The sequence below is a fragment of the Leuciscus leuciscus genome (genome assembly GCF_965113295.1).
Source record: "Leuciscus leuciscus genome assembly, chromosome: 11".
NCBI lineage: Eukaryota > Metazoa > Chordata > Actinopteri > Cypriniformes > Leuciscidae > Leuciscus > Leuciscus leuciscus.
This window is the reverse complement of record NC_138735.1, coordinates 3,436,849-3,461,425: the sequence shown is the minus strand read 5'-3', so window position 1 is coordinate 3,461,425 and position 24,577 is coordinate 3,436,849. Positions and strand designations below refer to the sequence as shown.

The 24,577-nt window shown below is 39.7% G+C and overlaps 1 protein-coding gene and 1 long non-coding RNA gene across 2 annotated transcripts in view; one reads left to right on the top strand and one right to left on the bottom strand.

The window, feature by feature from the left end:
* fars2 (phenylalanyl-tRNA synthetase 2, mitochondrial) overlaps positions 1 to 5,457 on the top strand; it is a 151,536-nt gene extending 146,079 nt beyond the window's left edge. The window contains exon 7 of the mRNA XM_082184356.1: positions 4,204 to 5,457. Coding sequence (XP_082040482.1) covers positions 4,204 to 4,342 — 139 coding nt within the window. The 3' untranslated portion in view covers positions 4,343 to 5,457. The remainder of the gene's footprint in view (positions 1 to 4,203) is intronic.
* On the bottom strand, positions 378 to 2,561 carry LOC309509638. Its single transcript, XR_014209960.1, has 2 exons — positions 2,057 to 2,561; positions 378 to 1,993 (listed from the first exon to the last, which is right to left on the bottom strand). It is a non-coding gene; the product is annotated as an uncharacterized lncRNA (long non-coding RNA).
* Positions 5,458 to 24,577: the final 19,120 nt, after the last annotated feature.

The following is a 24,577-nucleotide window of genomic DNA, read 5'->3' as shown; positions in this document are numbered from 1 at the left end:
ACCTTTATTTTTAAGAGTGTGAAGGTAAAGATACAAGTTTTTTTCCATTGAAACAGACAATTGCGATGACAGGCAGAAGCGTGTGTGTGTGTGTGTGTGTGTGTGTGTGTGTGTGTGTGTGTGTGTGTGTGTGTGTGTGTGTGTGTGTGTGTGTGTGTGTGTGTGTGTGTGTGTGTGTGTGTGTGTGTGTGTGTGTGTGTGTGTAAATAACTTTAGTGGATCTCGGACCTCTGAGATAAATGTATTTTATGATCTTTACATATTATTTAGGTACACGTTGAAACATGCAATATGGACGTATTGACAGCATCTAAAACATACAAGTATTTAGGTTTAGAAATGTAACATAAACAATATTAAAATAAAAAAATTTAAAAACATAATAGGCAGATAATGTACAATTAAGAGAATTTCCAGTTACAATATACTATTATGTACACATTTGTATATATTTTTTATTCATTAATTGATTAAGTAATGATTAAATTATGCTATTAATTAATTTTAACACTTTAAGATAGGTAAAGTGATGAATTTCTTCATAACTCATTGAATACGGCACCAGAAATCACACAGAAATGATGGTCCACTAAGAAATTCTACTAAATGTAAGTAACTTTGCAACTACATGTCAACTAGCAGTCATTAGAGTATTAGTCGACTGTTAATTAATATCTGATAACACTTTATTTTGATGCTCCCCAACAGATTATTCTACTGACTATAAGTAACTTTGTTACTACATGTTAACTTATTCTACTCACCCAAACCAGGTGTCTACTAACAGTCTACTAATACTCTAATGAGAGCTAGTTGACATGTAAAGTTACTTATTGTAAGTAGAATGTCTAAAGTGGACCATTGAAATAAAGTGTTACCATCCTTTATAATTTCAAATGAGGTAAATGCATTAAATAATATATTTTAATGAATGTCATATAAAATCTAAATCAATCTATGAATTCAATCTTTGTTCATCTTTAAAACTGTTTAGATGCTGCTAATACATTAATAATGTATGTTCCAGAGTCAAAGCAAACATTTGAAAGTTATTGCATATTCATAGACACAATGTAAAATGTATGTTGATCGTTTGTTTCATTTCAACCATCCTCTCAATCTCGGACTGTGAGAACTGCAACTGTAGGAAGCGTAGAACTGCAACAATAAAAAACTTTAGTCTTAAACACTGAGCATCTTGGAGCAGTTTGACTCTTAGGGTGCTTCTCTGATGCTTTATGATGTGAGTTTACATCCCAATGGGCACCAGGCCTGCTGACTACAAATCCAATATCGGAAAAGTGAATCCGATGTAGCCTCACATCTCCCCGCTGATTTGCACTGGAATCCCAGCAGCTGCTTTGCTGCAGTTGCCTGTCAGCCATTTTGTTTCACTTCGTTGCTTTATAAAGAGTCCAAACCCTTGGCTTTTTTTCTCAGTTTTCTGCAGTCTTGCTTACATACAGCATGAACAATAAAAAAGGAATCATGCTTGACTTTGGTTTTCTCCCTGGAGAGTGCTGTATAAGTGGAAACTTTGTAGTTTCTTGTTCTTTGTTAATCCAGCTCCTCCCCTGAGACAAGGCTTATACTGTAAGTGTGTGTGTGTGTGTGTGTGTGTGTGTGTGTGTGTGTGTGTGTGTGTGTGTGTGTGTGTGTGTGTGTGTGTGTGTGTGTGTGTGTGTGTGTGTGTGTGTGTGTGTGTGTGTGTGTGTGTGTGTGTGTGTGTGTGTGTGTGTGTGTGTGTGTGTGTGTGTGTGTGTGTGTGTGTGTGTGTGTGTGTGTGTGTGTGTGTGTGAGGGTTTGTTGACTGGCAGCTCCCTGAATGAGTTTGATCTATGTACTAGCTTGACCTTACGTACACTGTTGTATAACTTATTTGTGCAGAAATAGCTGCAGTACAACAACTAAACTAAGATCAATGCCATAGTTCAGCCAAAAATGAGCATTCTGTCATCATTTACTCATGATGTGTCGTTCCAAACCTGTGTGACTTCACAAAAAACAAAAAAAATATTTTGAAGAATCTTCACACAGCTCTTTTCCATCCAACGACAGCTGTAAATCCCTAAAAATGGTCATTAAAAAAACCCCACCATAAACGTAATCCATGGATCTAACAAGCCTCTCTGAGCGAAGTAAACACAAGTTATTAATAAAATTAAAAGAAATGTATGATCATCCTCCATAACGCAATTTACATCTCATACACCCTGTACACTTTTGCATACCTAGGAAACTCATTTGTATAACTTTGCAAAGAGCTCCATTATCAGCGCCAGCGTGGAAAGTGAACCACATCCGTACCGGCTGGGCCAGATCTTCATGGAGCGGTCAAGCAACGAGAACGGTTTTGCCTGATGGTGGAAAAGCGGCTCAAGTCTTCTAAACCCATAAGATAACTTACCAACCCAGGCTCATTAGAAATAAACTTGCCTTAACCTACATTTTTGCTAAACGAATGTGAATTGTACGCATAGGAAAATGTTTGGAGTTTTGCAAAAATGTAGGTAGAGGCATGTTTTAGATTTTTTCAAATGGTTCCTTACACTATATTACACTCTAAAAAACACTGGGTTAATTTGGGTTTTACCCAATTTTACCCAGCAAATTGGGTTGTTTATTTAGCCCAGCATAATGGGTACATTCATTTTTACTATACTAGCTTTTTTTTTTTTTACTTCATACATTCATTAATGTTTATGGATTAACTTAAATCCTTTAAACTTTTTTAAATCTCAACACAACCACTGGTTTGCATGATAATTCCTTTATTTACAATCATATTGTGGGGTATAGCATATTTTATATCGTTTTTAATACATATTGCCTACATTTAAGCTCGTTTAACAAATATTTGAAGTAAAAATGAAACATTTAGAGATAATTCAAGTGTAATTGTCCAGTCTCTATTGTCCCGTTTCCACTGTGATGGCGCTGGATATCGTGCCGGAGCTTGTAGCCTGTAGACTCACATCGCACCCCTATATGTTGGTTTGCATAAAATTAAACAATATACAGCACAATAACGAATTTATAGATCAAATAAAATGTACACGAACCTGTATTTTACAGTCGAAGACATGCACCAATTTGACGGAGCTGCACTGCTCTCTCCGGAAAGAGTTTGCAAAAAGCCAAATACCTCATAAATACCTCAACCCATGGGTTGTTCTGATCCAGGATCTGTGTAACACAAAAACTACCCAAACACTGAAAAAATAACCCAAGATTTTTTAGAGAGTATGTAATGACCTCAAATTTTTTTCATCATATTGCATGATTTGTAAACGAATAAATTTTCCCTTTTCATCACATAACCAGCTCCATATGTATAGCTTTTCCGACATGGTAAACTCGCTCAGCTGTACAGCGCTGCGTTTGCGATGGAGAGCTCGAGTCACGATAATAGAAGCTCAAACACTTGTAGAAGCAGCTAAAATGGCATGATTGCTTCAGCAAATGTGTTTTTATCTCACTGTTGCTTTTGTTAACACTATCAGTCAGGCTTTGTGTAGGTGACACATTATTTTCTGAACAACGAGATGTACAAAAAACAACATGATAAAACATTTGCAGATTCACATTCATCCGTTTCTGCTAAAACTGAACGCCAGCCTTTTAGTGCAACTCACTGGACTTTTCATTCTAAAAGACGGACATGAAAACATGAAAAAGCAACGTTTTGTTATTGTACTGAAATTTCTCCACAGGCAAAGTCTGTGAAAAGTCATTTTGAAGTCATTTTCATTGATAATCTCCCCCATCTTCGAGCTATAAACTCCAGAACTGCTGCGACCAGATTAATGAGTTGTTTTGAGTCTGATCTTTTAAATGAATTGGTTGAGACAGTTCACAACACTGATTTGAATAATTGGTTTATGAATCAGACTGATCCGGTTTTCATGTTCATAACTCATTTGCTTTAGTGTTGAACAGCTCACTGAAGGGGAAGATAATAACGACAGTCAATAAAGGCTTACATTCAGTCACACACAAAACTATCGCATGGCTTCAGATGAATTTAAATAAAGCGACTGTTTTTTATGGTACGTTTTTAGGTGATTTTGGTCATTCATGGTCAATGATCTGTTGTTGTATGAAAAATAATGCAGCAAATAATAATACGTTTTTGGGTGAATGTACATTTAAGATGATCTTTCTCTATTTTCACCATCTCTTTCTCTTTTTCTCCACTCCCAGGACGAAGCGAGTGAGCCACTGTTACCGCGTGGAGTATCGTCACATGGAGAGGACCCTGTCCCAGGAAGAAGTGCGCATTATCCACACACACATCGAGCAAGCAGCTGAAACAGAGCTCGGAGTGCAGGGAAGATTCTGAACTTCCCCGACAAACCATGATGATGATGATGATGATGATGAGTTTCACAGATGTAGTCGCATCTCTCTTTGGTAACGGATAACATGAGGAAACTTTTTTTTAAGCAGCTCAAAGCAAAGAAAGAGGCCGCTGTCTAAACAATATCATCATTAATGGCATAGTTCAGCCTAAGAATGAGTCAGACATAGTTCTGCCATCATTTACTCACCCTTACGTCATTCGAATCTGTTAAATTTTTCAGAACATAAAAAACGATATTTTGAAAAATGTTGCAACCAAAAAAATATTTTTTTTTTGTGTTCGGCAGAAAAAAGCAAGTCATACTAGTTTTGAACAAAGGTGAGTAAGTGATGACAGAATTTTCTTTGTGGAGTGAACCATCCTTTTAAAATTCAAATTTTTGTACTCTATATTACTACATTTTGATACTTTACATTGGTTTAATGGTACATTTTTGAAGCTTGACAGACATGGTCACTATAATCTGTAAATGTGTGGAAACTGGAAGGTAAAAAAAACAGAATACAGGTTTGAAATGACAAAGAGGCTGAGTAAATAATGGCATAATTGTAATTTGGGGCAACCAACCCTTTAACACTTGCAAGATTTGACCTTGAAATGACTTTTTGGGTCATAATAACCTCTCTAGGTCGGATTGCACGTATAACACACCACAGGCCGACTCCAGCTTTACAATAGTACAAACAGCCGGATTTAACACGTCAAACAGGCCTTTTACGCACCTGGATCCGTGCCAGCCGCATGATCAGCAGGAAACAAGAGCCCTTATTTCTAGATTGGTATGTTCTTAAGAAAGATATGAGGTAGCCTGTAATGAGCTGATGCCCAGAAATGAGCAAAATGAAACTGGAATTATTTGCAATTAATATCCCATGAGATGTGGTTTTATGTGTACAGAAAAAAGGAGTCACTCCTACTTCATCCGACTCATGACTGTTGAATGAAATAATTACTATAGCAACATGTTGGCGTGTGACAGCTGGAAACATAATAAACTGATTTAAGCATGAAAGAGATGTGTGAGCTTCAGCGGATACTGACTAATTGTCATCATTGTCTAAATTGTGATCTTTGAAATTAAATTATTAAAACACTCCCGGTGAAAGGTGTACATTCAGTAAGACTTTTTTTTTTTTTTTTTTAGAAAATCACTGTTTCCACACAAATATGAAACAACTGAACTGTGTTCAACATTGATAATAATCATAAATGTTTCTTGAGCAGCAAATCATCATATTAGAATGACTTCTGAAGGATCATGTGACACTGAAGACTGGAGTAATGATGCTGAAAATTCAGTTTTGATCCCAGGAATAAATTACATTTTAAAACGTATTCACATAGAAAAGAGTTTGTTTGAATTGTAATAATATTTCTGTTTTTTACTGTATTTATGATCAAATAAATGCAGCCTGGATGAGCATAACTTCTTTCTAAAACATAAAAAATATTACCGGCCCCAAACTTTTGAACGGTAGCATACATTACACTACACTTTTATACTAATTTTTTTAGTAAGTCTTTTTTTAAATAAAATAACCAAGAATTATTTTTATTTTATTTTATTTTTATTTATTTTTTGCTTAGCCAGTCTTCCCTTTCCTCCATTCTTTTGTTTGTTAGATGTCATGTTTGTTTTTAGATTACTGAATATTATTCATCTTCAGATCGCCCTTTTGGATCCAACATGAACAATACATCCCCATTATCCCGGCCCTGCTTCATATGTATACTGAGACAGATTGGAAAAACTGACCCCAACCAGGATGGCATTTGTTGGATCAGGCGAGACTCCTCTGCATCTTAATGAGCCCTTATGGTGCGGTCCGTGTGTGGTGCTCTTGTTTCTGAGGAGAGGCTAAAGAATACAGGGATCTTCCTTTGGGGAACAAGCTCAATTAGAATCCAGTAATGAATTTTTGATGCGCTCAGATCCTGAATGAATGGGACACTCTTTGCAGAGCGTGAGACGGTCCAGCGGGGCTGCTTCTTATGCGTTTATGCATTTCTTTTGATTTATGCGAGATAGGATTTGATCATTCATTGTAATACTAGTTTTAGGGAACAAAAAATAAAGGATGTACAGACTTTTTTTTTTTTACAAATACACTACCGTTCAAAACTTTGGGGGGTCGGTATATGTTTTTGAAGAAGTCTTATGAATACAGTAAAAAAGTACACTAATATCGAAATATTATTGCTAGTGTTGTCAAATCGATTAATCGAGATTAATCGCATGATCTAACATAAAAGTTTGTAAATAGGCTATATATATAATATGTGTGTATATATACATTATACCGGTGTGCACACACATATACAGTACATATACAGTGCATACATACATGCATATATATATATACAGTACAGGCCAAAAGTTTGGACACATTACTATTCACAATACTATGATCCTGAAAATTCAGCTTTTTCATCACAGAAATAAATGATCATTTAAAGTATAATGAATTGAAAACCCATTATTTTAAATTGTAATAATATATCACAATATTAAAAAAAATTTCTGTATTTTTGATCAAATAAATGCAGAAGAATCCTCTTTCAAAAACATTAAAAATAGTAATGTGTCCTAACTTTTGGCCTGTACTGTGTGTGTGTGTGTGTGTGTGTGTGTGTGTGTGTGTGTGTGTGTGTGTGTGTGTGTGTGTGTGTGTGTGTGTGTGTGTGTGTGTGTGTGTGTGTGTGTGTGTGTGTGTGTGTGTGTGTTGTAGTTAGTGTTGTCAAATTGATTAATCGAGATTAATCGCATCTAACATAAAAGTTTGTAAATATAATATGTGTGTATATATACATATACCGGTGTGCACACACATATACAGTACATATACATACATGCATGCATACATATATATGTGTGTGTGTGTGTGTGTGTGTATATGTGTACATTTATACACAATCTTTTATGTTAGATGCGATTAATCGATTTGACTATACTAATTATTACAATTTAATACTTGTTTTCTATGTAAATATATATTTTAATATGTAATTTATTCCTGTTGAAAATGTTGTGTCCTTGCTGAATAGATGTTTTAATTTCTTTCATACAAAATTTGTACAAATGAAACTAAAAATGGTTGTACTCTGATGTGTTTCCAAGCGAAATCCCACTAGATCCGTGAAAACCACACAAACCAGTTGTTTTCTCAGCGATGTGATGTGAAGGTTAAAGTGAAGCCTTTTACCAGTTTGGAGAATGTGAAATTTAACCTGATATTCCTGTTTCTCCGAGAAAGAACAACTTGATTTAGAGAAATTCCAGGATGTTCTCGACAGATCGATACTCACACCAGAGGCTGGCAAACACCATGGAAATGGACAGGATCAATCAAGAGGAATTAAAAGAAAAGAAAAAGCAATCTATCATAAGTCAGGGGTCAGAGCAACAATTGCATTGAGCTTTTGTGGAGATGTTTTGAAATTGTATGTGGAGGAGTATCAGCGCTGGGCTCAACACTTGGATCAGATTCTGCATCGAAGATCAATGCATTTCTAAAAATAGATCAAAATTTGTTTCGGCCCTTGACTCCTGCTCAAACGGACATGTGTGCTTTAAAGCCTCAGTTTTGAGAATCCACATTTCAGAGTGCATCTTGTGATCAGCGTAACGATTTTACATTTTACCATTTGTTTTACCAGCACATTTTTCCAAGTCATTGTTATTGTCTGTGCTGGTGTTGTTTGGATTGCGAGTTGGATCCGGAAGTCTCTTATCTAAGAGTTATCGGATGCTAATTTTTCATATCTGTCTGTTTCCATTTATCACTGAAGAACCTCATGGAACCAAAAAAAAAAAAAAAAGTTGGATGAAATTTCAGGTGTTTATGTATTGCCATTTATTACAACTCAAAGATGTGCACAAATACATCAAAATCTGATATGATAAATTTTAAATCCCTTTTTATTGTTTCCTCTCAGGCAAAGTGCAACAGCTCAGCTGGGAATTCATGTCGGAGGTCTTTACAGCCAATTTTCTTGCAAAGGAGAAATGCCATTTTCTCTTCCTCAGGATCACACAGTCTTCTTAAGTCTTATCGTCGTAAAAATAATGAAATGAGTGTGAAGCCATTAAGCGGTCAAACAAGGAAAAATTACAGTTTATGGATTGAACTAACATGATTAGATTCTGGCACTTACCTTTTGACATCTGTGATTCTATGATGTTTTTAAAGAGTTTATACTGATGCTAAAGTCACATTTTCATTGCTTTGACCAGTAGTATTAAATGTTTGAAATCATATATCACAAATCATACTGCATCATATCCCACAGAGCAGATTTCATCCTCGTAGACCTGCATCTGTCATGACTTTATGAGTGTGTCCTATGCAAGCAATTTATGGCCTCCCTATGTTTTTACAAGATGCACATATGTTAATAAATAACCTTGTGACCTTATAAGGTCAGAGACAGAGACAGTACAAGGAGTAGACGGACCAATCAAAGAAAAATGCAATGACATATATTTCTGAATAAAACAGATTATTGGAGTACGTTTTACAAGAAAATACTGGAAATTACATGCTTAATCTGACGTGTTGCTTGCCATTTCTTTGTAATTATTTGTGAAATAAGTTATTTGTGCAGTTTCAGAGTGCAAATCCTAACTTTATACAATTATTCAATTAGTTGCATTTAGAACTGTTACTTTCTATCAAGTTTTTGCAGTCCATGCTCTGCAACTCACCTACGGAGCCCTTAAAGGAATATGGTGGTGGAAAAATATGGGATGGGAGAAAATATATATATATTTCAATGCTTTCACGTTCTCTCACAAAAGCTTTGCGTTCCTCCAAGAAACTCTGTGTTCTTTTCCCAAGAAATCAGCAGGTTTTTGAGTTCTCGGATGGACAAAAACATTTGCGAGAGAATGCAAAAGCATTGAAATATAATTTTTCCTCCAATCTATTTTTTTCAATCACCATATCCCTTTAAGGGCTCCGTAACTCACCCGCTGAGAGGCATTGCCTTCCGCATGTGCTCCTATTGTGACATTATGGTTTCTATCAGAGCCATATTGTGTCATATATCAAGCTTGTGTCCCGAGGAGTAAGTAAGAATGTCTGATGCAGGTGGAAAGGGTTAATAATGTCATTAAAGCAGCAGCCGCGGGCGACGGGGAGGGCGCATTAAACCGAGAGGTTATTCAGATGGGAAGGAGCTCCCGGGTGACACCCATATTAATCACACTGTGCCACTCCTGGAAAACTCCCAGGATGCACTCGCACCCTCAGTGGCCTGAGGACAGAAATCTGCAGCGTTCACTGGACTGACGGTCAAACGCTTCCCTGAATTACTGATGGAGATCAGCTTTCAAACTTTATTCCAATATTTGATTGAATAGACTCAGAATAGCAGTTTTCCACACACCTATGCCTCAAAAATGGAAAGATGTATCTCAACCATTCTAACCTATGATGCAGACAAAATCAATAAGGTTTCATTGTTGTTCCACCCACATTTTGATTTTGTCTTGTCTGTTGGCGCGTTGTCGGTGTCCTCGTTGCTCCTTCATGTATTTTTCACTGCATCTCAATCAGTTTCCTACAGTTCAGTATTCAGGGCACTGATCAGGGAGTCGGCCATTATAACGGCTGTCTCACTCGCAAAATCCGATGCTTACTGTGCTCCCTTACCTGAAACAGCGGCGGCCTTAACCATCTGGGGGCCCGTTTCAATAACTAATATGGGGCCCTACCCACATAAAACATAAACATAACAGAGCAGAAAAAGCAAGGATTCCTGTTGGTTTGCACCACTGGCATATGTACGTTTCATTTCCTCTTAAAATTATTTTCCTGCTCAAAATAACATTTTATCCTAACGGCAAAAAAGGCAAAGGTATAAACACATAAACTCCCGATATTATACTTCAGATCGCTTAAGCCGTTTTCGACCAATCAGAGACGTCAGTGTTTTGCTTAGAATTGTGGGTAGTGTAGTATTTCTCCAGAAGATCGCAAATAACAAGGTTGATTTCATACCTTGTGGATTTTATAGGAGCAGAAACTTTCGTTTCACAACCTCATAGCTCGTGGTCAATCTACCTTGGATGGTTTAGACATTATGGGCCCTATCTTAAAGGGGTGGTAAAACACGATTTCACTTTTCTAACTTTAGTTAGTGTGTAATGTTGCTGTTTGAGCATAAACAACATCTGCAAAGTTACAACGTTCAAAGTTTAAAGCAAAGGGAGATATTTGCTTTTAAAGAAATCAATTTCTAAGAACTACAGAAACGGCTGATAGGGACTACACGGCATTCCTGTGGGCTTGCTGACATCACTAAGCCCAATATTTACATAAACCCCTCCTCTGGGAACACAATACATAACGGGGGCGAGGCCATTTTATGTTGCTTTGGAAAAGAGTTGTTGTGGTAGTCGAGTGTCTTGGCGCTATGCCGTCGAAACGCTGTTATTTTCACCCAGATTGCAGGTCCACTTTGTTCAGTCTTCCTAAGGACGGTTCAAATTTATTTTTAACTCGGTCCCTCATAATTATAATCCAAATGTCGCACTCTGTGCTGCACATTTTCCGGAGGAAAGCTTCCTCAATCTACACGAGTTACAATGCAGGATTCACACAACGGCTTGTCCTGAAAGATCGAGCAGTTCCAACTTTAAAAACAGAAGCTGTTTACGAGCCACAAACTGTAAGTATGATTTTTTCGTTGACGTGTTTTCCTGTAATAGTTCGTATTGGTTGTAGCGAGGAAGTAAACAAAGGAAAGCGCTGTTTGGCTCCACAAACCAGTTTGTTAAATGCTAATGTTAATTCATATCCGACAAACACATACAAACTTCTGTTTAATATCACCAGCGCAGCGAACTTGGAATGTTCGAGGTTGTTGTCGTTTCACTGTAAATTATTCGTTGATTATAGCTTTTATGTATTGTTTATCTACATGCATGCTAAACATGGTTTGTGTTTGATTTGGCTGTTGTAAAGCCAATGTTTAGTGTTTGTATTGGGTTAATAGTTCTGGCGACAGATATTTAGCTACAATCGTTTTAAATATACAAAAGTAACAGTGTCATGTAGCGATCACAATAGATCTGCAGCCTTAAAAACAAACATACCTTTCTGAAACGTCCTTAAACAGCTGTTCTTGACCAGTTTCTGCTCGATTCTCTCCACTAACATTCTCTGGGTCTGATTCGTGCTCTAACTGATTATGGGAATGTTAACGCCGTTGTTTACTGAAGCAAAAACTACCGGTAAGGGGCGTTTCCGAAACAATGTGAACTTGGCGGTTAGCGAATCACAACACACTGAGCCAGCTAACCAATCTGAGCCCATTGCGTATTTTTGAGGGCGGGGCTTCATAGAACCAGGAAATATCCGACCGTTTTTACAAGAAGGGACAGAGCAGTGTAGAATAATGGTTAAATATGTGAAAAATAATGCGAATTTTTTAAAACGAAGCATGAACACATGTTACAGTGGACCCCACAAACACAATCAAGCCTTCGAAAAAAGGTGTTTTACCACCCCTTTAACGATCTGAAACGCAAGTATCAAGCGCGAAACGCAAGTAACTGTGGGCGGGTCTCTTGCGGTGGCGGAATTGTTTTTTAAACCTGCAAAATACGTTTGCGCCGGAACACGCCTCCTCTTTGTGCTGAACCGCCCCCGGGAGCGCAAGTGCATTTGCTAGTTTACCGACGTGCGTCTGTGGAGGGAAAAGTCCGCTGTGCGCGGGTGCAAAATAGGAATGATACATGCGTCGGTGTACAAAGTCAATTGCGCTGGGTGCAAGATAGGGCCCTTTGGCTGAAAATCAATATCCTACGGAGAAAATGAATGGGGTTTTGCTGGTCTGTTGGGGCCCCCCTTGGAGAGCAGGGCCTGTTTCAATTGAAACGGGTGAAACCTAGGTAAGGCCGCATCTGACCGTAAATTATGTAACATTTCTCAAGTGTGATAAATAAAACGCACAAACCAGCCAACTCAATAAATATAACGTTTTACAATGAGAGTGCCATGGCTTGTCGGACATAACAAAAGTAACTAAGGAGGGCGGGTCTTTGCGAACGGTCAATTACACAAACTTCTGCCAGATTGAATTGGGATTGCTAAAATAACAACATAGCTATTTGGTTGCTGTTGAACATTATATAATAAAAGCTAAAGTCACGCCAGTGGAAGGTTTTGGAAGAGACTGCATTAATGGTGGGGAAATTTTAATGACTCTAGAGGTTTACATCTTTATGCCTGTAGGTGGCGGCAAGTGACCGTCTTTGTGAGTCATTGAATTGTTCAAAAACACTGATTCATTCAGGAAAGAAACAAGTGACCTGGTGCGTCCTAATTCGCTTTCTATCCATCCTAAATACTATTATTCGGAATCAGAATTAGTGTGTCCCAAATCATACTATGATGTTTTGTTGGTCTACTTTTTCCGGTTAAAATCTGAAGTGCAGAGGGAAGGAGACCAGAGGACGTTTTTTAATGGATGTCAGTGGACGAGAGGCTTGTATTTTTCTTCACAAAAAGAGTTCATACTTTTAGGGCATAGTATAGGTGAATTAGGATGGAGCAACCATCTATATGAGTGAGTAGTTGAATCATTCACTGAACCGATTCAATGACACTTATTCGTTCAGGAATGAAACTCCACTACTTTGTGTTGCTCAGAGATTCAACACGGTTGACTTCGTTTGGAATTGTTTTTGTTGGTGGACCAACAAACGTAAGTGGCGAAACTATTGAAAGTAAAAGCAGAGCCCAGTGTACCATGATTATATGGAGGAAATATCCGTACTGATTTTTCACAGGTGTTTCCATTATTTTGAATTACGCATTATTTTGTATTGTGTTTTGAGGTTAAAGGAAATGTCGGTAAACTAAACAGATGACCTGGAAGAAAAATTACCAGTACGTTTTTCTACAGATCTTGAAGTCATGTTGTATAAAATCACAGTAAGCCCATTTCTGTCATGTTAGGATAAAAATCATGCTTTGGTAAATCTTTATTATGACTTAAAAATCTAATTTATGGCATAAAAAGTCAAAACCGTTACAGTCATAATTATGACAAAAATAATTAAATGTGATATAAAAATTGACAATAATTATTATAAAAAGTCAATCGAATAATTGTAGCTCAGTATATCCTAATTTTGAGTGCTATTCCATAATTTTTTTATTCCACTTTTCATCTCATAAATGACTAAATATGCCATAATTTTGACTTTTTATCTCATAATTATGACTTTTTTGATCATTATGATATACCAAAGTATGATGTTTTTTCCCTTATGTGTCAGAAATGGGCTTTCATACACTCGCAATCATGTTTCCTGGATTTTAGTATTCAGAACACTATTGTTTTGTGTAATTCATCAAATAATTTTTTTTTATAATAACGTGTGACCAATGAATTGCTCAAAATAAGAACACGGCCAAATCTGATTTCATGTTGACTTTTAATCTGAGTCATTAATGGACGCCAATGTAATATGGACTAATAATCAGTGCTTCACATCGTTCACATCTAATGCACTCAGCTCTTCAGTCTTTGTTAACAATAGATGTTTAAGTTGCTCCTCTTGTCTGTGTGTTTGAAGGAGGGCTCGTTCTGTCTGCGTTTGCCTCCATGAATCTAGACTTAATAGCACTTCAGGTGTGTGAGGAAGGCCTTTGTGAATTGTAGCCCAGATCTTCCAAATAGTCAAGGGTTGGCGCATCACACTGTGTGTATGTCACAAAGTTATTTCTCACCGCTCTCCGAGTGCTCTCTTGTTATATTTCATTCTCGGGTACTCCTGGGCTATTTGTTTTGTGCTTGTGTCATCTGAAAAACAAGAGCTGAAAAGAGATATGGAGAGGGGTCCAGAAAATTAAAGTCTCTCTTTGAGACAGAAGATTTATTGAACTGGTCTCCCAGAGACTTGAAAGTCACACACTACAGCACAAGCGTTTAGCAGGCAGGAGGACTTTGAGGACAGCAGCCCGGTTCGTTTTGCACAAACATCCTACACCTGATATGGCCACTAAAAGGATCCTGAGAGCTTGTCAGGAGGTAAAACCTCTAATAAAATTACAACAGATCATTTTTCAGACACTTCCCAAAACTTGTTCATAGCAGTGATACATCATTTCCAGTATCTAGTGGACCAGAAACGCTACTGCAAAAAAAAAAAAAAAAAAAAAAACCAAACCTACGGCCATATTTATATGATTTAAAGGAGCCGTATGTAATATTGTGGCCAAAACTGGTACTGCAATCCCTTTCAAATTACTGTAGAGCCGTGTATCCCCTCCCCCTCCCCCCTGACTCGAGGTTGCCAGATAGGCTGCAGGATCCCGCAGGAACGTAGGCTGCTACGTAGCTGTGGTAACTAGAGCAGAGCTGGCAACCCGGATGCCGAAACACTACTGACTTCGTGATTGGTAGATACGTGGAGGGTGGAGCTTCAGGCCAAAATACAAGATGACAACATCAACATCAGTTGAGGGCTGCAACTTCACTTTTTAAATGACAATATCCCGGCCGGACTACTGTTGTCAGTGATATAAGTATTTGAAATGAACATGATTTCTTAATGTCTAGTGACATATCAGGGCCATTTTATGATTAATTGAAATACATTTCTTACATACAGCTCCTTTAAAATCCTAATAAGTCGCTTTTGTGAATTAAGGAACACATAATAACTGTGAACACAAAATGTTTGCGTTGGAAAGCCAAAAATAGGGTAACATTACATTACATTACATTAAAGTGCATAATGCCTTCTCAGAAATAGTTTATAGTCTGCACGATTAATTATACTTTATTGGTGATCACGCTTTTTGCTTCTCTTGATTAATTAAGCATAATCGTTGGCCTGCATGTTTTTTTGTTTGTTTTTTTTTTTTTGTTTTTTTTTTTTTTTTAATTTATGTTTCATGCTTTTCACAATACACATAGTTTCAAAACAGCTTACAAAAAAAATCATGTTTTTACGTTATATTTAATCTGTTATCAGAAATGAACAGTTCTAAGACAGATCATGCGGTTAGCTAACGTATTCATTTAAGCAGAAACAATGAACCTGTTAAAGCAATGATTAGGCAAAAGATAATCATGTGCATTTTAATCCTGAAAATGTTTTTTCATATGATATTTCTATTAACTTGCATTGGTTTACACTATGTAACTTTTGGCTCTCTAGCACCTGCATTTTGCAGAAGGACATTGTTTTGGTTCAATCTCTGTGTGACTGTGCGGATAAATATGATTATTCCACTGATCATAAAACATTCACTGCTAGGTTTAAGAGATATAACCAGTTTAGATGGAAAGGATCTCAAACTGACTTGCTGAAGATGTTAGAAATACCCATTAACTCTTTCCCTGCCATTGATGGTATTTTAAGCTTTCTGTGTTTTTTACTGTTATACTGAACTGGTCATGTTTGGGGGATGCAGTAATGCTCAAGTTGAGATTCCCCTATTCTGATAGTTTGTACAGTTTATTTACTTTGGTGAATAAACAAACAAACATAATAACTGTGAAGAATTTTGTCTTGAAACAGCCATTGGGAAACAGGATACCATTATAAATTACATTATATTACATAATGCCTTCTCAGAAATAGTATTTACACATTTTGTTTCATTGTGACACTGCATGATCAGATGTAATTTTTTCTTTGACTCAAGCAACGAAAAAAAAAAAGAAAAGAAAAGAAAAAACGTTTAACACATTTAAAAACTTTTTTTCTTCTTTTTTAAATGACATTTCTCACAAGCTGATTTTTAAACTTTCAATTCTTCCTATATATATATATAAAGCTTATTATTTAAACTCACATTTGAACTCTGCTTTACACTGTATCATTTTTAAGATGTCAGAAACAGATAGCACCTTTTTATGCCAGTCCGAACTTGGCTTTCGGTGTCAAGCAGAATAATATGTAGAGTTTCCATGAATCTTGCGCACGCTGTATCGGTCATGCTGCTGTATTCAGATTTTTATGAGTGCATCTCTAAGCCAAGCTAGCGTTTAGAGTGTGAATATGTATGGAAAGACAAAAGAAATGTATTCCAAACCTCAAGGGTCTTGCACTCAAAGAATAAGGTCCTTGTCATTGTCAGCAAATTCTGCGATGCAAGTCCCGGGCTGCGTGGTCGTACAAGTGAGAGCTGTGGATGACATTTGCTTCTATCATTTCTCTAATAATACATTGTCATAAGTAAGACACTTTTTCTTTTTCTTTTTTTTTTTTCAAGACTTTTTCTCTTCTCTTAAATTTGTTTCAAATGTTTGTAGTTATAAATGGATGAATGAACTTTGCTTTTGCTTCAAACACAATGATACTTGTGTAGGAAGTGAAATTTAAGAGTTATAATGTTCTATGACTTTAAATAGGATTTGGGATAATATCGCGAGAACGTGCCCCGTGATTTAGATCGGGGGAGAAATCAATCTGGGCAGTTGTGATAGTACAGAGGAAGAGATGAGATGCACTCTTTAGTCGGCTGCGGCCATTCACGATGTCGCCTCTGAATTGTTCAATAAACAAGTGTTGTCATCACCGGAGCTCCTTGTCAGTGTCCTCCCTACAGTGGTGATAACCCAATAAAAAGGAACGAAGCCAAGAACCCACGGAACAGCGCTGGGTAAGAGAACTAACGTTAAAGGATAACACACGCGCGTTACACTGGTGGCAGCGCCGGTTGGCTTGTTTTCTGTTGGGACGCTTGTTTTTTTCTCGCATTGAACGACGTGGATATCGCCGCTTTAACCTGCAGAGCCGTTTAAAGACTGTTTAATTTTTTTTTTCACGTGCTCTTTTTGCAAGTTCGGATTACGTGCATCCCCCTCGCTTAAAATGGCGGACGACGAGAATGACGCAGCTGCAGTGCAGAGAGACAGACACGCTGTAGATGAAGCAAGTTCACATCTGCCATTTAAAATTGATCTTCCTGCTCATTTTTCTGGAGATGGTAAAGAGCCTTTTAGTGCATGGATACAGAGATTTGAAGTGGCACTAAATGTCTCAGCTGCACCACTGGATAAGGCCAAACTTCTTCCAGTAAAGCTTACTGGTTCAGCATTTGCATACTGGCAGTCTCTCTCCCCCGGGGTGAAAGCTGACTATGATTTGACTAAAGCTAGTTTGAGCACTGTTTTTGGACGTACAACTTTTTTGGCCACATTTCAGACTTTTTTGAATGCTCGTCCCCGTAAACCACAAGAACCTCTGGAAGTTTATGCTGCTGAGCTCACAAATCTAGTGACTGAAGCATTTCCTCTGTACGATACAGCAGCACGGAATTGTGAAATTTTTCGCAGATTTGTGACCGGCTTAGATCCATCACTCCAACTGAAAATCCATGAGCACGGGGCTGTAACTTTAGACAATGCCTTGAAAGTGGCCACTCAATGTGAACGTGCTCAGTTGGCCATTAGTGTTGCTAACCCTTCACCTGTTATGCCTGTGACAGTAAATTCACAACCATCGGCCAACACAGTGACTGCAACTCACATCACTGAACTAGCATCAGCCATTGCTGAACTCCGAACGGACCTGCATTCCTTACGTCAGTCTCACCTGCGACGAACTGATGAGCGCATGGACCAGCTCTCGCGGCGGATTTCCAGCCTTCAGGATGATGTGACGTCTTCCACACACTCTCCACATCAGACCTGCGCAGCTGTGGACTATGACATCACCGCACGCCATCGCCAGCCTGATTGGGAAGATCATCAGTACCGCCGGGACGATCATCATTACCGCTGGGACGATCATCATTACCGCCGGGACGATCATCACTACCGCCAGGACTGCTGCTGCTCTTCACAACGTACACAGAGAGGTCGACAGCAACACCCTCAGGATGACTGGTGTCCTCCACGACGCTACCATGGCCGTTCAGAAAATGACCGAGCACTTCCAAAGGATGACTTCTCTTGCCAAAGACAGCGCAGCTACTCCCCTTCCTCCCGCAGTCGTGAGTCACAAGTTTCTCACACTACACAATCTGACCAATACACCCCCCATAAACATCATTATGGTAGCTCTAGCTCTGACCGCTCACCTACACGAGACCGCCGGCCTGATTTAGAATATGAACACAGAACCCGTCATGCTCGTTCACCCTCACCAAGGCCACAGTACAGAACTTCCAGTTACCACAGACACAGCTCTCCATCGCCACCCCCCCATTCCCGAAGTTTGCCAAGATCACCCACACGACATGTACATTTCTCCCAATCTCACAAGGTGACGGACCCTTTCTCACCACATCGGGGAAACGAGTAGAAGCTGTCATTGGGGACCAAATGCCAGCTTCATCCCCAATAAGGGTCCACTCTGGTACAGTTAGTCTTAAATCTACTCCACCTACACCATTCATTCAAATTGCACTGGCGGGTACCGAACTCCATGCTTTGGTCGATACTGGGTCAGGTCTCTCTCTCATTACTGATGACTGTCGGAGATCGATCCCAGTTTTGTCTACCCAGCCTATCAGTAAGTCATTTGTGTTAGCGTCATCTGTAACTGGACAGTTATTGGACATAATTGGCTCTGTGATAGCTCCCATACATATTGGAGATGTAACATTTTCTCATGTTTTCCATGTGGTACGCACAGCTACGCATCCTGTTCTAATAGGATGGGATTTCTTAATTGAACACACCGTCACTATTGACATACCACATGCAAGTTTACAACTGTATAACACGTCAGTTCCTCTTTCACCACCCCAGTCACTGATTCCAGTACAGAGTTCTGCTGTCAGCGTCGCTCAGGTGACCATCCCGCCTATGTCAGAGATGGCAATCCCAATTTCTGTCAGAGATAATGGTGTAGCGAATCCTTTCACAGACACGTATGTTGGTATACTGGAACCTCAGCCCCCTCCAGTTGTGACTTTAGGTGTTGCTCGAACACTGACATCAGTTCAAAAGGGAAGGGGCATTGTTAGAGTGGTTAACCCGACTAACGAAACGGTCTCTCTTGAGGCTGGATGTCCATTAGGTCAGATTTTCTCTGTCACTGGCAGTACACTTGATGAGTATACATTAGTCTCAGCTGTGACTACTTCCACAGAAGCTGTCCATCCAGTGCCTGATGTGCATTTGGAGGACACACACTTAAACGCTGAAGAACAGGCACAGCTCAAAAGCCTGCTGACAGAGTTCGCTAACATTTTTAGCTCCCATTCTCATGACTATGGGAAAACCAACCTGGTTGCACATAGTATCAACACGGGTGACGCTGCTCCAATAAAACTGCGGCCTTATAGAACGTCACCAGCTACTCAGGCAGTATTACAACAAGAGCTGTCGAGGCTTTTGGACCACAACATCATCGAGGAATCTCACAGTCCGTGGTCAGCTCCGGTCGTGCTTGTACGGAAAAAGGATGGCACACACCGGTTCTGTGTAGATTACAGACGTCTCAATGACGTCACGATCAAAGATTCACACCCTCTTCCTCGGGTGGATGATACCCTCGATAGACTTTCTGGGGCCAGAGTGTTTAGCACAATTGATCTAACTGCTGGGTACTGGCAAATACCACTCAATCCAGATGACAAAGAAAAAACGGCTTTCTCCACTGGTACAGGCTTATATCAATTCCGTATGATGCCAATGGGAATCTCAAATGCCCCGCCCAGTTTCCAGCGCTTAATGGAGCTTGTACTTCGGGGTCTGCACTGGAGTATTTGTTTAATCTACTTAGATGATATTATCGTCTACAGTGCTGATTTCCCACAACACCTTCAGCATCTGCGGGAAGTTTTTCAACGATTTCGTACAGCTGGCCTCAAACTTAAGCCGTCCAAGTGCCATCTGGCATGTTCTTCTGTTACTTTCCTGGGCCACCGTGTTTCGAGTGCCGGTGTCGAGCCAGACCCATCTAACATAGACAAAGTCAAGACATGGCCAATTCCAACATCAGCCACACAGGTCAGGGCTTTCCTGGGTCTGTGCTCATACTATCGTCGATTCATTAGACAGTTTGCACGCACAGCTGAACCCTTGTACCATCTCACACACAAAGGAGTATCATTCTCTTGGTCGGCAGAAGCAAATGAAGCTTTCAGTGTACTGAAGCAGGAACTGACGTCACAACCAATTATGGCATTTCCAAATTTTTCAAATCCCTTCATCCTTTACACTGATGCTTCCCTTCATTCACTGGGTTCTGTTCTTTCACAACAAGTGGAAGGAGAAGAGCATGTCATTGCATATGCCAGCCATGTGCTGTCTGCCTCTGAAAGAAAATGGTCTACCTTTGATCGGGAATTGTATGCCATTGTGTGGTCAGTCCGTCATTTCCGACACTATCTTGCTTGTCATCCGTTCACCATCGTTACTGATCATAAGCCTTTGGTCGGTCTAAAGAAACTCCCTTTAGATCATGATCCTACAGGTAGACGAGCGCGTTGGGCTATAGAATTAGACCTGTATGACTGGCATGTCATTCACCGTAATGGTGCTAAACACCTTAATGCAGATGCCATGTCTAGGCGGCCAGAGACCAATCCCCTGGAACTGGACAGGTATCTTCAGAGCGACACGTCGACTGTCTCGGCAGCAACTCAGACCGCATCAATAGCTTTGCAGGCAAACCCGATGTCGGCACACTCCCAAACACTGCCCATGGACAAAAATGCCCCTTTGCCCATGCTTGTTCCAAACCACACAACATCAAATCTGGTTCAAATCCAAAGTGATTGGAACGTCATGGGGCAACAAAAGTCAGACCCAGATTTAGCTGTTGTTTTCTCTTGGATGGAAACAGGACGTAGACCACCCTTATGGAGGCTACGTGACGCTTCATCATACCTCAGAAAACTGTGGGCACAGTTTCGCCGCCTCGTCATTCATAATGGAGTGTTATGCAGACATTTACGCAATTCCTTAGGTGACAATGCCTTGCAAGTTGTCATTCCTACATCGCTGATTCCTGAGATCCTCAGTCATGTCCATGGACACCCTTCAGTGGGTCATTATGGTTTGGCCAAAACGTTGGATAGAGCCATGCGGTCCTTTTACTGGCCTTACATGTCGTCAGACATTGCTAAACATTGCTCCCAATGTGCTGCTTGTCAGTCAAGGCGTTCCCCTGTGCCCCGCCTACAGGCACCACTCATTCCTATCTCTCCAGACCGTCCATTTCAAATAGTGGCCGCAGACATAACAGAGTTGCCAATGTCTACCAAGGGTAACCGTTATGTTCTAGTAATGATGGACCTGTACACAAAGTTTGTCAACCTCTACCCATTGAAGGATCAAACGGCTGTCTCAGTAGCAGGTTGCATCTTTGACCACTACATCCCACAACATGGTGTCCCTGAGGCCCTACACTCTGACCAGGGCAGACAGTTTGAATCTGACCTCATAAAGCATCTTTGTAACTTGCTATCCATCAAGAAGCTTCGTACGTCCCCTTATCACGCTCAATGTGATGGGGCTGTTGAGCGCTTTAATCGTACCCTGAAAGATGAACTTTCCAAACATCTTTTCGCATCGGGCACAGAGTGGGACGAGCACCTCCCGCAGGTTGCATTGGCTTATAACACCACCAAGCACACTAGTACAGGATTGACACCCTTCTTTTTGGTTCATGGCCGGGAGGCACGCATTTCCCTGGACACACTGCTCCAGGATAATAATGCTCTTAGTACAGCGACAGCGGGCACGCCAGCAGCATATGCTAACAAGCTGCGCAAAAGATTGACCTCTGCTTACCGTTCTGCAACTGCTTACCGAGACAGGGCACAAGATCAACAACGCCTGAACTACGATCGTCATTTAAAATACACTCCTTATAACCGTGGTGACTTGGTGTTAGTGGATGATCCTGCCCACCGCCACAACAAACTGTGTCCACGTTGGGTGGGCCCCTATGAGGTTTTGCAACCAATATGCCCCTCTGGTATTTCCACCCCTGTTAATTTCGAAGTACGGGATGCATCCAAACCATGTGCAAAAGCAAAAATAATTCACTACAATCGCATGAAACCTTACATCACAGACTCGAAGAACACACACGCCCTTACTCCCCCTTCCTCCCCTGTTAAACCGAATACCCTGAATACATTATCAGGACTCCTCCCACCTCACATTACACCGGTGCCACCGGGACTCCCTGCACCCCAGGTTCCATTGGAGCCCACACCATTGCCCCAGTTGCAACCTCACATTCAACGACCTAGCACCCCACAACCATCCAGCTCTGCGCAAAATGCACAGGACAGCCATGTTACCCTGAACCCTGAACTGCTTCCTCTAACACTGTGCACACCTGAAGCTGGACCGTCAACAAGTGCTTATGAGGTTCCTGACACTCCAGTGTCTACTCGGGATGTGCTCCCTAGGACACGTCGGTTGCCTTACCATTTGAAGGACTTTGCACTTTACTGATTTGCTAAATGTTCTTTGTTCTCATGTGTTCTTTATATTAGGTGCAAAGTTAAATCAATGGGAATCTTTATTTAGAGCATGCTTATATATATAATTATATATATTGATGCCGTTAGGGGTCTATTTGAGTTATATGTTTTTGTATTGCTAAACATGTTTTGTTAATTTCGACCCCTTTGATACAGATGTTGGAAAACATGTTAAGAAAAAAAATTGTCTTAAGAACTATGTTATAGAAATGAGGACATTTCTTCTTGGGTAAGGGAGTATTATGTAGGAAGTGAAATTTAAGAGTTATAATGTTCTATGACTTTAAATAGGATTTGGGATAATATCGCGAGAACGTGCCCCGTGATTTAGATCGGGGGAGAAATCAATCTGGGCAGTTGTGATAGTACAGAGGAAGAGATGAGATGCACTCTTTAGTCGGCTGCGGCCATTCACGATGTCGCCTCTGAATTGTTCAATAAACAAGTGTTGTCATCACCGGAGCTCCTTGTCAGTGTCCTCCCTACAGTGGTGATAACCCAATAAAAAGGAACGAAGCCAAGAACCCACGGAACAGCGCTGGGTAAGAGAACTAACGTTAAAGGATAACACACGCGCGTTACACTTGCATTGGAACATGTTGTTTTCAGTTTTATCTGTTTCTATTCAAATAAACCATAAATAATAAACAATAAAAATCTGCAATCTTCAGAGACAATCAAAGAGATAGATTCACTGGAGAGAAAATAAGATTAGTATCTCATTCATTTAACTTGATTCAAAGGCAGGAGGAAGCATTTCAGTAATTGAACAGCTCAAATAGTGAAAGTTGCTTAGTATTTGAATCACTGAACTTGATTCAGATGAGTACATTTTGAATCCTTGAACATGATTCAAATAGTATGAGTAGAAGTTAAATCATTGAACTTGACTCAAAAAGGGAAAATAGTATTTGAATCGTTGAACTTGATTCAAATAAGTCGATTTTGAGATCTTTGAACATGATTCAAATATTGGGAATGCAATTTGAATCATTGAACTTCACTCAGAAAGTGAAAATAGCATTTGAATCACTGAACTTTTGAATCAAGCTCAATGATTCAAATACTATTTTCACTTTCAGGGGAAGTAACTTTTGATTAAAATATGGAAGATACAATTTGAATCCCTGAATTTGATTCCAATAAGTATATTTGGGATTTTGAACATAATTAAAATAGTGTGAATGCTGGTGTAGTCATATAGATTCAAAAACTCTTATGTATTGTTATTCATATGCTTTATTGTTATTATGTATTGTTGGTTACCATTTATTAAGTATAGATGTCTACGTTAACATCACTTAAACCTGCGTGTTCTGGCGGGTGACGCTAGGGGGCAGTGGTGAGCCTCAGGGCGTTTCACTTTTTGACATCACTTTTTGAAGAAGTCACACTGCCAGCTATTTCAACACTGTGAAACAGAAACTAATTTGTTGTTGTCTTTGCAGGTAAGAATAGTGATGTGACATCACAACTGGTGTATATGTAAATTTGATGTGTTCGTTTGATGCATTTGTTTTATGGAATCGCTAAAAATGACCGCATCGATGCACCCGCGGCTGGAGTGCGGCCTGCCCGGCGGATGTGTTCGCCCGCGCTGCTTAAGCTAGGTTTATACTCGCCGCGTCCGCAGGAGCGCAAAGGTGAGCGCGGCAAAAATTACATCATTGCGGTGTGGGCGGTCGTGCGCGTTGGGCGCGCAAGACACCATTTCGCTTGGCGGTGTGCACGGCTTTTTTTTGTAACAGCGTGCGTGGCTCCGCATCCGAAGATGCACGACTTTGAGCCGAAT